Source organism: Lipotes vexillifer, unplaced genomic scaffold (assembly GCF_000442215.2).
Source record: "Lipotes vexillifer unplaced genomic scaffold, Lipotes_vexillifer_v1.1 scaffold548, whole genome shotgun sequence".
Lineage (NCBI taxonomy): Eukaryota > Metazoa > Chordata > Mammalia > Artiodactyla > Lipotidae > Lipotes > Lipotes vexillifer.
Genome location: NW_006789826.1, coordinates 1,077,209 through 1,094,954, shown reverse-complemented (window position 1 = coordinate 1,094,954; position 17,746 = coordinate 1,077,209). Strand labels below are relative to the sequence as shown.

At 36.9% G+C, this 17,746-nt stretch overlaps 1 protein-coding gene across 1 annotated transcript in view; it reads right to left on the bottom strand.

Annotated features, from left to right (window-relative positions):
- The window catches only part of SUGCT (succinyl-CoA:glutarate-CoA transferase), a 295,796-nt gene that overhangs the window by 213,093 nt on the left and 64,957 nt on the right, over window positions 1–17,746 (bottom strand). The window contains exon 8 of the mRNA XM_007462850.1: window positions 13,416–13,507. Coding sequence (XP_007462912.1) covers window positions 13,416–13,507 — 92 coding nt within the window. The remainder of the gene's footprint in view (window positions 1–13,415; window positions 13,508–17,746) is intronic.

The following is a 17,746-nucleotide window of genomic DNA, read 5'->3' as shown; positions in this document are numbered from 1 at the left end:
ACTGCGCAGCATGGCCAAAAACAACAACAACAGCAACAGCAACATCATAAATAAATAAATATAAAAATTTATTTTAAAATTTAAAAAAATTTTAAAGTAGACAAAACTACAAATTTTCAAAGATCCCTTAACACGTCAAACATACTATTTTCTTGTCCAGAGATTAAATACCATCTAAATTATTCTGAGTTAGCTCCCACAGTGAGAGGCCCAAAATGTCATCTAGCCTGGCTGTCCTCTTTAGTTTAAATAGGGTTAGACTGAGAGAAAATGGAATGGATGGTTGGGGAATTGTGATATTTTAAGGGATGGCCTAAGAAACTAGTTGAAAAGTTATTTTGCGTCTTTCCATGTTGTTCTTCAAGAACAAGTTTCCTAGTTATACTTTCTGTGCTACAGCTTTCAGTGCTAATGGATCAGAGAGAAGCAAAAACAAATGTAAACATCAATGTCTCTAATTTCTGAGACAAAACAACTTTCACACCCACTAAGATCGGCATATAGTCAATCCTATATTTAACAGGCCTCCTCTGAACTCAGTCTTACATATTCCAGAAGTAGCTCCAGACCTTTATAAGAGTTGTCAATTTCTGGTATGATTTAGGTAAGCCATACCTAGAAGCAACAAAACAGATGAACTTTTGAGGATGTTCTCTGTCCTATAATTTTACCTATTTCATTTAATTTTCATTTCTCATCAATAAATGATGTCTCAAAGAACTACACTATGGATTTTGAATGCAATTACTTTTGAATGAAAAATCTTTCTACACCAGTGTTAAAAGTTATCCAATACAGTGCTTCCTGAACCCTCCAAGATAAACTGGATAGAATCACTCTGTGTAGTTGTGGTGGCCCCGTGCATGGAGTTGCCAGAATAAGCCAAATAAATGCAGCAGATGATCTGGTTTAAAAAATTATTTTAGTCTTATTTAGTTATGACAAAAATTAGATGGAACCAGTGACCTATTAAGGCCAGTCTTGGAACACAATAATAAACCATCAGCACATAGGAGAACATTTAACTTTCTGCTATCTATGGCAGTACATTTGTTTCATCCAAATGGATTATCAAGTCATTAAGATACAAGTTTTAAAAGGTGGAAAACATATCCTTTTTTACTCGCTCAAAATTGCTATCTAATGTATCAAGAGATAGCTTCTCTGTTCCTTTCATTCTGGTTGTCTCTTTGATAATTAGGTTCAGACACTAAGAGTAGAAAATGTTTATATTGAGATCATAAGGCTTAGTCCATAACCAATTTTTGCCACAGGCAAAGCCAAGAAAAGATCATTTAAAGCTACAAAAAGTCCATTGTTACTAGCAGATTCCTCCACCAAGTGGAAAGACTGTGCCTAAATCCCACCTGCTCTTTACGTAGCATTGCAGCATGTTGAGAGACTGTGACAGATTGTATTTTCCAAAGATGGCTGCAATATCCCCTTTCACATGCCCTTTTAGTACCTTAACATTCCCTACCCCCATCAATAGGTGGAGTCTAATTCCTTTCTCCTTCATTCTGGGTGGGTTTGTGACATGCTTGTAACCAATAAAATTTTGCAGAAGGGTTACAGCATGACCTCCACAACTATGTCATAGAACATATGTACTGGTGACTTTGCCTTGTTTACTGGAACACTTGTGTTAGTGGAGCCCTGAGCCCCCATAGAAACAGTCTGACTGCTCTAAGGCCACATGCTGTAAGGAAGCTCAAACTAGCCCATGCAGAGAGATGACGTGAAAAAGTCCTGAGATTAGATGGGGAGATGCCTGGCAGCCTCAAGCTGCTCCAGCCCCCACTGTTCCTGCTTTGACTGCAATTGCTTGAGAAACCCCAAGCCAGAACCACCCAACTGAGCCCTTCCCAAACTCCTGACCCATGGAAACTATGAGAGTTCATAAAATGATTGCTCTTGTTTTAAGTCACTAAGTTTCAAGGTGATTTTTTACACAATAGTTATTAGCAGAATAGAGATCAAGGCTTACAAATGACCAAGAAGAAAACTAGCCTACAATGCAGAAGGAATACCTGGGAAACAAAAGAATATAAACTACAGTTCTTGTCCCAGTTTTAGGTGTTCCAAGATCCCTCTGAAACTATATGCAAAAACTCTGTATGTTAATTTCCTAGAAGACGTTTGATAGCTTTCATCAAATTCTCAAAGAAGTCTATGACTCTTTTAAGATATATTAAAAATTGATTCATAATTCTGGAGAAGACTTTGCAACTAGTTTGGATGACTGAAGCAAACAATGAATGTGAAGGTATGATAAGAAATGAGGCTGAAAAGACAGTCTCGTCAATAAGTGGTGCTGGGAAAACTGAACAGCTACATGTAAAAGAATGAAATTAGAACACTCCCTAACATCATACACAAAAATAAACTCAAAATGGATTAGAGACCTAAATGTAAGGCTGGACACTATAAAACTCTTAGAGGAAAACACAGGAAGAACACTCTTTGACATAAATCACAGCAAGATCTTTTTTGATCCACCTCCTAGAGTAATGGAAATAAAAACAAAAATAAACAAATGGGACCTAATGAAACTTAAAAGCTTTTGCAAAGCAAAGGAAACTACAAACAAGACGAAAAGACAACCCTCAGAATGGGAGAAAATATTTGCAAACAAATCAATGGTCAAAGGATTCATCTCCAAGATATATAAACAGCTCATGCAGTGCAATATTAAAAAAACAAACAACCCAATCCAAAAATGGGCAGAAGACCTAAATAGACATTTCTCCAAAGAAGACATACAGATAGCCAAGAAGCACATGAAAAGCTGCTCAACATCACTAATTATTAGAGAAATGCAAATCAAAACTACAATGAGGTATATCACCTCACACCAGTTAGAATGGGCATCATCAGAAAATCTACAAACAACAAATACTGGAGAGGGTGTGGAGAAAAGGGAACCCTCTTGCACTGTTGGTGGGAATGTAAATTGATACAGCCACTATGGAGAACAGTATGCAGGTTCCTTAAAAAACTAAAAATAGAATTACCATACAACCCAGCAATCCCACTACTGGGCATATACCCTGAGTAAACCATAATTCAAAAAGACACATGTACCCCAGTGTTCACTGCAGCACTATTTACAATAGCCAGGTCATGGAGGCAACCTAAATGCCCATTGACAGACAAATGGATAAAGAAGATGTGGTACATATATACAATGGAATATTACTCAGCCATAAAAAGGAATGAAATGCAGTCATTTGTAGAGACATGGATGGATCTAGAAACTGTAATACAAAGTGAAGTAAGTCAGAAGGAGAAAAACAAATATCATATATTAACGCATATATGTGGAACCTAGAAAAATGGTACAGATGAACTGGTTTGCAGGGCAGAAATAGAGACACAGATGTAGAGAACAAATGTATGGACACTAAGGGGGGAAAGGAGCAGGCAGGGATGGTGGTGGTGTGATGAATTGGGAGATTGGGATTGACATGTATACACTAATATGTAGAAAATGGATAACTAATAAGAACCTCATGTTTAAAAAAATAAATAAAATTTTAAAATTAAAAAAAAAAAGAAAGAAATGAGGCTGTATAGCAACCAAAGACAAATCATGAAGGCCTGATATTATATATCTAATGAGGTTAGGTTTATTTGTTTATTTGCTTCTCTAACTATGATAGGAAATAACTGAAAGGTTTCCAGAAAAATAAAGTTCCAAGGTCAGTTTTATTGAATACAAATTAAATATCACTGGCATCACTTTGTAGATTAGAGAGGAGTCATAAGAATCATAAGGTTTGAGAGTTTAGGCAGGGAACCAAGGAGAAAATTACTGCAGTTATTCATGAAAAAGATCAGAGGCCAAACTAAGTCAACAGCAGTAGGAAAGAGAAGACGGAACAAATGGTCACAAGAGTTAGAACACAGAACCCAGACTTAGTGAATGTTTGAACAGAAGTTTAAGTTTCTGGGTTTGGGTTAATAGTTCAATTGAGATAGGATAAAGGAAAGGAAAAATAAGTCTGCTGAACTGGTTTTTTGTTTGTTCAGTTTAAGAAGTATATCTAATCAAGAGTTGAATATGCAAACCTAAAACCCAAGGGAAAAAGAACTGGGTGAAAGATATAAATTTGAGAGCCAAAACATTATGTATGGTAGTTAGAACCACGCTAGGTTTGAGATATTATCTAGGAAGAACATATTGAACAGTGCTACCCAATAGAAATATAAGGTGAGTAAAATAAAAACTACATATGTAATTTTTAAAATTTTACTAGCCATGCTAAGAAAAGTAAAAGGAAACCAGTGTAATTAATTTTAGTAATATATTTCATTTAATGCAACGTATCTAAAATATTATCATTTCAAAATGTAATCAATTTTTAAAATTATTAATGAGAAATTTTACATGTTTTTTTTCAGATGTCTTTGAAATGCATTGTACTTTTTACACTTACAGCACATCTCAATTCAAACGACGCATTTCAAATGCTTAACAGTCCCATGTGGCTAATGGCTGCCTTATTAGAGAGTATAAAAGAATTTAAAAAAATAGATGAGGTCAAAGCACAGAATTCTGGGCACAATCATTACTTTAAAAGCAGGCTGAGGAAAAGGAGGCCATGAAGAAGACTGAGAAGGAGAGAACAGCTATGTGGAAGGAAAACCAGGAAAGACATATTACGGGAGACAAGGAGTAAAAGAGCATCGAGGAGGGGTAGGTGGCCAACACTGTCTACTGTCACAAAGTGAGATAAGAAAGGAAAAGTGAAGTAAGTCAGACAGAGGAAGACAAATATATGATATCGCTTATATGTGTAATCTAAAAGAAAAATGATACAAATGTCCTTATTTACAAAACAGAAACAGACTCACAGACTTCGAGAATGAATTTATGGTTACTGGGGGGAAAACGTGGTGGAAGGAATAGATCGGGAGTTTGAGATTGACATGTACACACTGCTATATTTAAAATGATAACCAATAAGGACTTACTGTAAAAAATAAATAAATAAACAAACAGAAAGGAAAAGCATCCGCTGTAGTTTCCAATTAAGAGGTCACTGGTAACCCTCCCAAGAGCAATTTCATTGGTGAGGGGGCTATGGAAGCCAGAATGCAATGGATGGAGGAAAGAAACAGAAACCACATGCCCTTTTTTCACAAAGTATTAACAGTAACTCTTATTACTTAAACCAGTGATTCCAAAACCAGGTGGATTATCAGAATCACTCAGAAGGCTTTTCAAGAATACAGATATACAAGTAACACCATCCCAGGTTTGTTTCATTAGGTCTAAGACATGGGAATTTATGTATCATTTAGAGTTGTCTAAGCAATTCTAAAGACTTCTGGTATATAGTAAAATCGGAATCAGTGTGCCTAAACCTGAAAATCCTTAATTCAATCAGGCTCTGAAAGTCTTGTAGGATTACATCCCATAGTTCTGTAGTGAAAAGTTTCTCAACATTTCTTATCCCTCAGGACAGGGATTATGATTTACTAGCACAAATGTAAGCTTTATTAAAAGTTCAAAGTTCTTTCCCAGTGACTATGACTTCAGGCCAAGTATTTATTATTTTTGCACTTGCTTATCCTCAATCTATAAAAAGAATGACTTAGAGATGACTAAAAGTACGTCTGACTCTACTTAAAGGCATCGTTTTTACACAGATTTAAATATTAATCCTCCTAATATTTTAGAACTTTTCAGGCCAAGAGTGCAGAAGTCTCCTCCTCCTTGAACATGCAATGAAAGACAGAAATTAAACTATTTTCTCAAAAGTTAACGTGGAAACTATTCCTCAGTTACAACTAAACAGGGTTATGGTTCTCGACAGCCAGTCCAGGGGGCAACATGGGTGAGAAGAACATGGTTCAGAACTAAGACTAACCGAGCTAAACCTTATTTCCCTTTATTTCTTCAAAGCTGCACATTGCCCTTTCAGGGACCTCGTTAAGCTCCTCCTTTACAGTCACTTTACCCTGATTTTACTTAGATAAAAATGCTTGAGTGTAGAATACACATTGTGATTTGTCATGCAGTCCAATCTCCTAGAGAAGTTACTAACTCAGAATTTAAGCTCTCATTAACTTTCCATCAAAAGTCTCTATGGTTCAAACAGCCACTCAAGACACTCTGCATTTTCCTTTTACTGTGTAAAATGACAGTATGAATTAAACACTACATCCTTGACTAGCCAATCTTTCCTACAGAAGAGCTTTTAAAAAAGAAAAAGAAATTCTATTGTATTAGTTTCCAAAATTAAACAGTACATAAAGACTCCTAAAGCTGAAAAACTCTCAAAGGATCATTTGGTCCAACTTCCTGCCTTTAGGCAGGTAAATTTCTAAATCATCCAGGAAGATGCTTATCCCTCTCTCCTTAAAGATCTCCAGAGGAAACAGAGCAGCTATTGAGTATCTAATACATGCCAGGCATGCACCAGAAAGGGAAAAGGAACTAGCACTATTTCCCAGGTGTTTGCCTACACATTATCTCATTTAATCTGAGTACATTTTCCAAGACGTGTGTTAGTACTCTCATTTTTACAAATGAAAAGAACAAGGTTCAGAGATGTCATGTGGGACTGGGATTTCAAGCCAGGACAGGATCTTTCTCTCCGCCATGCTAACAGAAACCACATGACCTGTTTCTTCATGCACGGCAAGGTTCAATACGCTGATGGTCAAAAAGCTCTTCATTTAGCTAACTAAAATATCTTCACTGATATGGGCTCATTTTCTCTTATTCATTGTTCTATGAACAATAAAAACAACTATTCCACATCCTCCCCAAAACAGATGAAAACGGCACTCAAATCATTTCTTTGCCTTATCTATGGCAAACAAATCCAGTCCCTATAGACTTTCTCATTGAAGAAACTATTTTATATCCCTGGGATAATTTTGGCCGTTCTTTTTAGGGTTTTCTCTCATTATAACACTTTTTCAAAGCATGATGACTCAAAACGAACACAATGCTCTCAAAAGTAACCACTTACTGAGATAGAAAAAAAAAAAGAGGGGGAGGTTTTTTCTTTCATAAGATTCAGAAAGCAAAAACATTAGGAAGAAACTTGTTTAAATGACTTTTAATCGTTACCTCAAGCTGAATGTTTTTTCCAAATATTTTTTACCATATTTTTCCAGTCACAACCCAAAAATTCCCTATTCACATTTTCTGAGTATGAGGCTTATATGAAATGTTCCACCCAATAGAAGACTCTCCTTTTATTTTTAAGTATGTCCGTTAAAGAACTCCAAAAGGAATCTCAAATGCTATAGCTATTGCTACATGTATCAACCTGTTATTATCAAACTGAAGTTGAATCCTTAAAGATTCCAAATTCATATATAACAAATAATCAGTGAGCACCAACTCTGTAGTGGATCTGTGTTATACTCTAGGGATATACAAAAATATCCCAAAGACACTCCCTGAATTCAGAGACAGATCGACATACAATAAGCAACATAATGAAAATTACATTGGAGCATAGAGAAAGAAGTGGCAAATTTTCCCTAAGGAAGCTAAGAAAAAAAACAAGTCATAAAAGATGACCAAAAGTCCTGTGTATCTAGTTAAGGCTTTCAATAGGGGCACTACTGGCATTTTGGAGGTGACATTCTAGATTCATGAGCCTGTCCCATACCTTAAGGATGTTTACTCATTCCCACCCCAAGCACTAAATACCAGTACAACCCAACCATCCCATACATCATTTTAAAACTCCCCTGGAGTAAAGATTACTATCCATAGATGAAAACCATTGCGAGAGCACAGGATACCTGAAGCTCAGAAATGACATAAGAAATAAGTAGGTTAGGGACTTCCCTGGTGGTCCAGTGGTTGAGAATCTGCCTTCCAATGCAAGGGACGCAGGTTCGATCCCTGGTCAGGGAACTAAGATCCCACATGCCGCAGAGCAACTAAGCCTGTGCGCCTCAACTACTGAGCATGGGAGCCACAACTAGAGAGCCTACGTGCCACAGCTACAGAGCCCATGTGCTCTGGAGCCTGCATGCCACAACGAAAGATCCCGCATGCCTCAACAAAGATCCCACGTCCTGCAACTGAGACCCCCACACGCCAAAAATAAAATAAATATTCTTTTAAAAAGAACCACTTATTTTAAAAAAAAAGATGGGGGAAGACTATTGTGCTTGTTTTTCAGTAGAACATCTCTGAAAGGATGCAAAAGAAAAGTGATACCATTGACTGTCTCTGAGGAGAAGCGGGTGAATTGAGGACAGAGGGAAGGAGATTTACATTGTAAACTCAGATACAGAGTGACAAAGACAAACCTGGTTATTATATAGAGAGCTCTCTTTCACTCTTATAAGAGTCCTGATTTGTATGATAAATTATATAGTCAACATACTTGTTTCTTGTAGATTTAGCATTATGTGAATGTATTACCTCTTCAAAAATACAAACTAAATACAATACAGTGCCTTTGGATAGCAACTTAAGACTATTTTCCTTTCGTGTAATTGTTTGTGTGTCCTTAGTTTTTAAAGGGGGAGATAAATATCTAAGAAGCATCGCTTGTAAACTTGATGTAATCCATCCTGCACATATGGACCAAACTAATCTTAGGAAGCACAGCTTTCATCATGTCACTCCCCTTCTGAAAAACCTCCCTAACTTCACTGTGAGCAAATAACATCTCAATTTCTTTGCTTGACCTTGAAGACTTTCCAAAGCACGGCCTTAATCAAGTTTCCCCCACTACTCTGAAACTTTAATTCTCAGCTCTTCCATGGCTGGCCTATTGCTCTTCTCTAGGTATGCCTGATTCCTTTCTACTTCCCTATCTGTGTTCACTCTGCGATCTCTTAATCCATCTGAATCCTATTCACCTTTCCAGGTACCATTCAACTCAAATCCCACCACTTTTTTGAAAGCCCACTCTGAGCCACATTTATATTTTACTTGTAGTAAGTTATAGTAATTTCTCTCCAACAGATTCCATGTAGGCCATAAATTAGATTTTGAAGATTTTATTAATTAAATTTTTTAAAAAATTTGAAGAGCATCTGTTATACGGGGCACAAGGACATAAAGTTGAATAAGAGGCTTACCCTACCCTGGAAGTTCTCACAGAAATAGCTGACAACTGGCACCATACCCCCTTGCCCTCACACATCTACCCCTCTTGGCTGCTTGCAAAAAACTTACATCATCGTCAGCATCACATATGCAGACACACACACACCCAAACACTCACCCACACACATACACACACATTCCCCAGCCCCAGGCCTCTAGGATCATAAAACTCAAGAGCTTTCAAAGGCTGTTTATTCCCAAGAAAGGATTAGAAACTCTCTATCTTACAGTTCTCTATATTGCCTGCTACATAATGTTCCACTTAATTTTATGCAGTTTTCTATCATTTTCTAACTTTCCATGAGTATGTATCTAATCTAGTCAATCAAATTATTACTTATAGAGTAACTTATTAAATTCTTTATGGTATGTAAAACAATACTATTCACATATGGTCAATATATCTTTTTCACTGATTGATACAATTCTTGATGTTTAAATGTAAGGTGAATTATTACTTAGAACATGTATTACATATGTCTGAGTCATTTACTTTCCAGAATCTCTCATACTCATTGGTTTCATTCTCAATACCCTCTCCATATTCCCTATGCATTAAAAAAATTAGATAGATGATAGACAGATAGATAGATAGATAGATAGATGATATCCCTTTTGAGTAATAACTGGTTAGCATAGAGCCATGAACATAAAAAATAATGGAACATAATTTTATTTGGAGCACAAGATTCTAATTTAAACATAATATATAGACCTTAACAAGTCATTAACTTCTGTCAGAGTCTACGCAAATGGATTTTTAATAATAACACCTCTCATAATGTTTCCAAGTGCGATCCACAACCATCTCCATCAGAAGCGCTTGGGGCCATCATTAAATATGCATATTTGTGGGCTCTACCCACAAATCAGTATCTCTGAGGGTGGAGCTGAGGAATCTACAGATATACCAAGCAATTGCTGATTCTTATGGGTACTACATTACATTATACATGTTTATACTTTTACATTCTATAAAAGACATTTATTTTCTCTTTACAATATCTGGAAGAGGAGCTGTGTGAACATCACTTCCAGATGCACTTCATCGAAAGACAGAAGCTATACGATATGTTCCAGATCACGTAGCACAGTGCCAAGTATTCATTTATTCATTCATTCAGCATTTATTTATTGAGTGCTTAGAAAGTGCCAGGCTCTGTTCTAGGCAATAAGATACCACAGTGAGCAAGCAAAGACCATGGTCTTATGAGGTTTATGCCCTCCTGGTGCCCCTTTCAGGCAGCCAGGTAAACATTACACAGGAGTGAATGAGATACAGCCAGGCCTCCAGACTCTTAGTTGACTGCTTTCTCACTCCACCAAAGGGTCTATTCACTACAGTGCAACATATCATATCAATAGCAAGCATAAAAAAGATGCAAATACAATAAAAATCAGGCTTCATTCTTCAGGCAGCATGGAGAGTGGCTATAGTACAGAAGGTACTATATATAGCTAGAAGATGTAAAGCAGACTGGGTTCAAAGTATGGCTTTAGCATTTTACATACCTGGGCACCCTGTACAAGTTACCTAAGCCCTTAAGCTTCAGTTACAGAATTTATCAATACCTACACCTGGAAGGATCAATGTAAGAATGAAAACATAAAAGCATATGGAAAACATCAAGCATGGGTCTAGCACAGTGTAGGTACTCAACGTCAGTTCTCTTTTCTCCGTTATCAAATCTGAATTTTATCCAACAATACCACAGCATTACCTAAAAGGCTAGATTTTAGATTTAGTTGGAAGTAACTGTAACTAGTTTGCTTAAACCTCATCATAAAGACTACTTTCATAGATTTTATCCTATATTACACATTTAGCTGATGCCCCTTTGGGATAAAAATAATATTATGAGTCCACTATAGAAAAACCATGCATTTTGAGTTTTCTCATCATAATAATAGTCTATACTTTGGGAACATCACTCATTTTCCAGGCAGAAATATATTAGATCATATACATAAAAATATGTATATACGATAATGTATCTTTCCATCTCTTCAAACTCTTAACTAATATAGTAGGTCCATAAACAATAAGTTCCCTGCATCTCCAACCTCACTCTTCCCCTTCTTTGCTAGCTCACAATAATCCAATGAGACTAGCTCCTCAAACCCACCAGACTCTCCAGCATTTAGATGTCATGCATGGTGTTGCCCTAGAGTCACCAAGTTAGTTCTTAATTGCATCCCACCTTAAATATCCGGCCCTCAGAGAAGCCTTTCCTGACCAACCATCCTGACAACATTAGGCTGCACTGAATAGGGTGAGGAAGCCTGGGTTCCAATCAGTCATCTGACAACATGGAGTTATGCTACAGCACAAATACACAGCTGGGCAGGTAGATAAAACTTCATACGCAACATGATATAACTGGCAACAGTGCATCTGCATTGGCTGGTTAAAAATATTAGCCAGGGCTCTCAGAAGTGATCCCTCCTGTGGAACTTCTGCTGAGAGGCTTGGTGAACTGTCATATACTGCTGACATCAGGGGGAAACAACTCCTTAAAGGGGGATTCCCAGCATGGGCTGATTCTCTTCAGGCTGCTTTTATCCTTTGCTGTCAAACCACATTTTGCAGAATCTCTGTAAGTATTAAAGTGGCCTGAGGCACACTGTTATATACGTCAGTAGCATCCTGTACTCTTCTTTAGAGCTCTTTTTACTTGTTTAATATTTCTTTTCTGTTAATGTGTGTCTTCTCCATTTAAGGACCGTGCCTACCTGTTGCCTGTTTAATTCCCAGTAACTGCCATAGTAGCCAGCATACAGAGGATTCCCTCTGTATATGTACAATAACCATTCATTGGGTGGATAAATTGAGAAGTGAGAGATGTGTCGGTTTATTTAGAGTTTATTTAATGTAATACACATGAAGTACCTAAAATAATGCTTGGCACATAGTAAGCATGCAATTAGTGTTGTTGTTATTTGTTAACCAGAACAAAAATCTCCTGAGGATAATACAAGAGGTGAGTTACTGACTGATAAATAATATGGTTGAGCACACGCTGTGTGGTTATCCCTGTCAGAATATGGAGCAGTGTACTAAAGGAGTAAGCTTTCACCTCATCTACCTCAGGTGTTTTTGAGTTAATTCATTTTAATATTTGAATATACAAATTTAAAAGTCCCATATCTTTTCACATATTCACAATTGAGTACAATGCTATTAAATAAAACCACCCACTCACAAAAATAATGTCTTGACCATATAAGTATTTCTATGGGAAAGAACAAAGAGATATATATCCATGCTTCATTCTCTCAATGGATAGAAAGAAAATTGGTGCCCTTGAATATTGTAAGGAAAAGCCACACACATTCTTTCTAAGACTTGTGAAAATGAAACAAAGAAAGTACAAAAGACCATATATTTTAAGTCACTGAAATCCCAACACCTACTCTAAAATAATAAAAAGAAGTAAAATCTGTAAAAAAAAAAAAAAAAAAAAAAAAAAAAAAAAAAGACTTGAGGTCATTCTGCCTCATTTTATCCCAACACTGCAGCAATATTTCCTGAAGAATTAACTGAAGAAAGTGGTTCAGGGAAGGAATACCTACTGGAAAAAGTTTTTTAAGGCTATCAATCTAATTTGTTTTGGAAGTGGATTGTTTTAGTATTTTTATTTACTAAGGTTTCACACTTTTTTTTACTTTATTTAATGGCATGTTTAGTTTTCCCCAAGAGTCCATTTTCTAAGAGTCTTTGATCTAACCATCCACATTTTGGTCGTCTATATACTTTTTGGGAACTTCCTATCACCAATGGAGAAGGAATGTGGTTATAAAATCAAATAATTCTTCCACTGTCAGAATCTAATGCATTAACAATCAGACACAACTATGTCTGAGCATTAAGTAACAAATTTTAAAATAAACAACCACTTATAATACTCCAGAGGGAAAAAGAAACCCTCCACTATGTATATACATCAAATGAAAGTACTCTGGTAGAAATGGACATCCGCGGACTAGTCTAGTCAGCCATTCTACTTCACACGAGGAATATTCCTAAGTCACACAAAGGTGCCTTTACTAAGCTTGAATGATATAATACATATGGAAAATGTGTTCACCACTTGATCTATTGCTTCTTGCTAAAAAGGTTGTTTCTTTTCCATGGGGCCATAATGACATTAAGCCTCAAGTACATTCATAATAAACATTTCCATTTTTAACATCATTCACTTTCCGTGGTTTTTTCCTAAAATTAACTCATGTTTAAGCCTATGGGGTTAGTAAAGATGAAAATCTCTTTGGAATAAATAGGGGAAAAAATATGAATATTCTAAAGAAGGATACCTACCTCAGGCCCTGTGATGTGCATCAGACCAGAAATAGCAGAGGCAACAGCATCGTACCCAGCTCGCTGAGACAGTGGACCTGTCTGACCATACCCTAAGACAACAAGAATAGACATATTCAGCACCACCCAGGGAGAGCAACAGTACAATAGTGTGTTAAAACCATCTGTATCCAGAAATCCTACAGCATTTTGTTACTATTAGGTCTATACTACCCCTTGAAGGAGGTGGTAAAATTTAATTATGGTGTTATACCCCAGAAGGTTGCAAACTGGTGACTCGTGGGCCAGATCCCCATTGTACAAATGTTTTGTCTGGCCTGAAGAGTGTTTTGAAACGTTTTTACTTAGTTTCCAACATGTAAAGATCAGGAGATAGCACATAATATACAAATTTCTGGCTTTTCTTGAAAAACCAGAAAATACATTCAAAACTCAGCTCACATCCTCACATGGCAATAATCAATCAGAGTTGAGTAATAATTCTTCCCTTTACACAGGGCATAAATTCTCCAATTTGCCGCACTCTACACCCCTCCTTAATCCTTTATGTTTCAGTCTGATTCAATCATTAACTGACCTTCCAGACTCCAATAGGTATTTGCTACTCCTGCTGTATACAAAACAATATACAAAGTAAAACAAAACAATGTCTCCCTAGGTTCTATTTACATATTTTTTCAAGTATGCAAAGAAAATATAAATGATCATTTAAAATTTGAACATAAATAGAATTAATACATCTCCTGCCAGTGCTTTTTAGGATTACAAAGAGAAGGTGAAGGTGATACTTTTTGTTGCCATCAGCAAAAATTAAAAGAACATAAAGGGACTTCCCTGGTGGTCCAGTGGTTAAGACTCCATATTCCCAATGCAGGGGGCCCAGGTTCAATCCCTGGTCAGGGAACTAGATCCCACATGCTGCAACTAAGAGCCCACAAGCTGCAACTAAAAGATCCTGCATGCCGCAACAAAGACCCAGCGCAGCCAAATAAATAAATAAATATTTTTAAAAGAAAAGAAAAGAAAAGAACATAAAAATATTTTATCCTGCTCTCCTCAGTCCTGGTGCTTACTGTTGGATAATAAAGGTTATATGAGGAGCTACATAACTCTGTCTCCAAATCCCATATATTTTGCTTGCTTCTCCAGCAACCTGGAACACTCTCCCTCTATTTCACTCCATATATGTACATACCTCACTCCCTCACATCCTCCAACTCTGCACTGAAATGTCTCCTTATTAGAGAGGTCTTCCCTGAAGAACTTTTATGAAAGATCACTCTCACTTTTCACTCTTAAGCCCCCTTACCTCATTATATTTGACTTCACACCTCTTATCACCACAAGATATATAATAGAGTTTATTTATTTTCTGTATCCTCCCTACTCAAAGGTATGTTCTAGAGAGTTTTTTCTATTTAATTTACTGCTGTATTGCCAGCATCTAAAGTAGAATTCAGTAATGGTTACCAAATGAATAAATGAATGAATACTGGTTATATAAAAACAATTATCTTTAAAAAACAAATTAATTAATAAAGAAACTAAAGAGGCTTTTTTTCTGTTTTGTTTTCTTTTTGAACAAAATGATGATATAGGAGGCCAATTTCCTCCTCCCATGGACACAGTGCTTGTACAGCTACACACAAAGCACTTCTCTCTGAGAGAAATCTGGGAACTGAGAAACTGGAGAAATCCAGATGAATGACTCCTATACACTGGGCAACAGAGACAATACCCATATCGAAACTGGTAGGAAAGGCTGAGACACTCTCATCATAAACCTCACTCCAGGCATAGAACCATAAAATTAGGAGGAAAACCCAAACTCCCAGCTTCTCCCTGAGGAACAGGCAGTGCGGACATCTAGTGTCCCAACCTTTAAGGCTCCCACCTGAGAAACAGTCCCCTAAAACTCCTATCTCTGATAGCCAGCATTCATGAGTCCTACAGGACTATGGCAAACAAAGAAGTTACTGATAGGATCATAAGCACTGAACACAACTATCCCCCCAGGTCTCAGGACTGAAGGAGCAACGAAAACATCCATTTCCCAGCCTTTCCCTGGAAAGGGTTTGACTTCATACTTTACAAGCTGTTGCCTACGGGTCTAGACACTAACTGACAACATCTAACTGATCCTACCTGGAACCTGAAAGAATCAGTGGGCGCTTACCCCACCTTCTCCATCCAGCACACTCCAATGATAAAACCAGGTCACCATCATCTCTCTAGAAGGACCTTCTACACATGTCTCGTGCCCCACCTTTTGCAGCTACCGCCTGGGAGATGGGTCCCCAGATCACCTGGCTCTGACTGTCAACAGTGCTTGCAGTTAACAAGTCCCACTGGACTATAGCAAACAAATAAGCAGTTTGTAATGGGCTCAGGGCTCAGTGCAAGGGAGAATACAAAAAGCTTACCTCCCAGTTTCTCCCCAGAAAGTGCCTGATGGCACACTGTACCAGCTGTTGCCTGAGGGTCTGGCTTCTAATCAGCCTGTATCTAAGTGCTGACTACAATCATCCCCTTTGGAACTTAGATGGGTCTTCTCATACCCTCAACTACTAAAATGCATGAAGAAGGACAGTGGCTTGGACAGTCACAAAGGTTTGAGAGGCATCCAGGAGTTCAGGCTGTGCTGATTAACAGGATTCATCTCCTACACAAGACCATTCTCTCAAGACTGAAAGAGGTGCTGTTTAGCTAATGCACAAAAACCGACACAAGCATTCAAGGAAAATGAAGAAACAAGGGAATATGTTCCAAACAAGAGAACAATATAAATCTCCAGAAACCAACCTTAATGAAACAGAGAAAAGTGATTTACCTGACAGAGTTCAAAATAATGCTCAGAAAGATGCTCACAGAGGTCAGGAAAGCAATGCATGAACAAAGTGAGAATTTCAACAGAGACTGACAATATTACAAAGTACCAAACAGAAAGTATGGAGATAAAGAATAAAATAACTGAACTGAAAAATTCAATAGAAAGGTTCAACAGCAGACTAGATCAAGTGGAAGAGTCAGTGAATTAGAAGACAGAGCAGTGGAATACATCCACTCAGTGAAGAAAAAAGACTAAAAAAGGAGTGAAGATAGCTTAAGAGACTTATAGCGCACTAAAAAATGGGCCAATATACACATTATAAGGATTCTAGAAGACAGGGGGGACCTTATTCAAAGAAATAATGGCTGAAAACTTCCCTAACCTGGGGGAAAAAAACAGACATCCAAATCTAGGCAGCCCAAGAAGTACCAAATATGATGAATCTAAAGAAATTCACACCCAGACATTATAATTAAATTGTCAAAGACAAAAACCTTAAAAGCAGCAACAGAAAAGCAACTTGTTACATACAAGGGAACACTCATAAGACTATCAGTGGATTCTACAATAACCTTGCAGGTCAGAAGGCAGTGGGATGAGACATTCAAAGTGCTGAAAGGAAATAAAAAAGACGGCCAAACAAGAATACTCTACCCAACAAAATAGTCCTTCAGAATTGAAAGAGAGATAAAGAGTTTCCAGACAAACAAAAGCTGAAGGAATTTATCACCACTAGACTGGTCTTACAAGACATGTTAAAGGGATTTCTTCAAGCTGAAACAAAAGGATGCTAATTAGTAACATTAAAACATATGAAAGTATAAAACTCACTGGTACAGATAAATATATGGTTAAATTCAGAATACTCGAATATTGTAATGGTGGTGGGTAAATCACTTATAACTCTGGTATAAAGATTAAAATTAAAAATATTAACACCACCTATAACTACAATAATTTGTTAATGAATACACAATATTAAAAAGATTTAAATTGTGACATCAAAAACATCAAATGTTGGAGAAGAGTGTAAAAATGTAGAATCTTCTTATACACTTGAAGTTAGTTTGTTAGGTCGGCTTAAAACAGACTATTTTAGCTATAAGATATTTTATGTAAGCCTCATGGTAACACAGTGCAAAACCTATAGTAGATACACAAAAGAGAAAGAGAAAGAAATCTCAGCATACCACTACAGAAAATCATCAAATCACAAAGAAAGAACAACAACAGGGAAAGAAAGGAACAGAGAAATGACAAAAAAAACAGAAAACAATTAACAAAATGGCAATAGTAAATCCATAACTATCAATAATTACTTTAAATGTACATGGAGTAATTTTCCAATCAAAAGACACAAAGTGGCTAAATGGATAAAATGAACAAGACCCAACTATATGCTGCCTACAAGAGATTCACTTCAGCTTTAAGGACACAGACTGAAAGTGAAGGCATGGAAAAAGATACTCCATGCAAATGGAAACCAAAAGAAAGCAGAGGT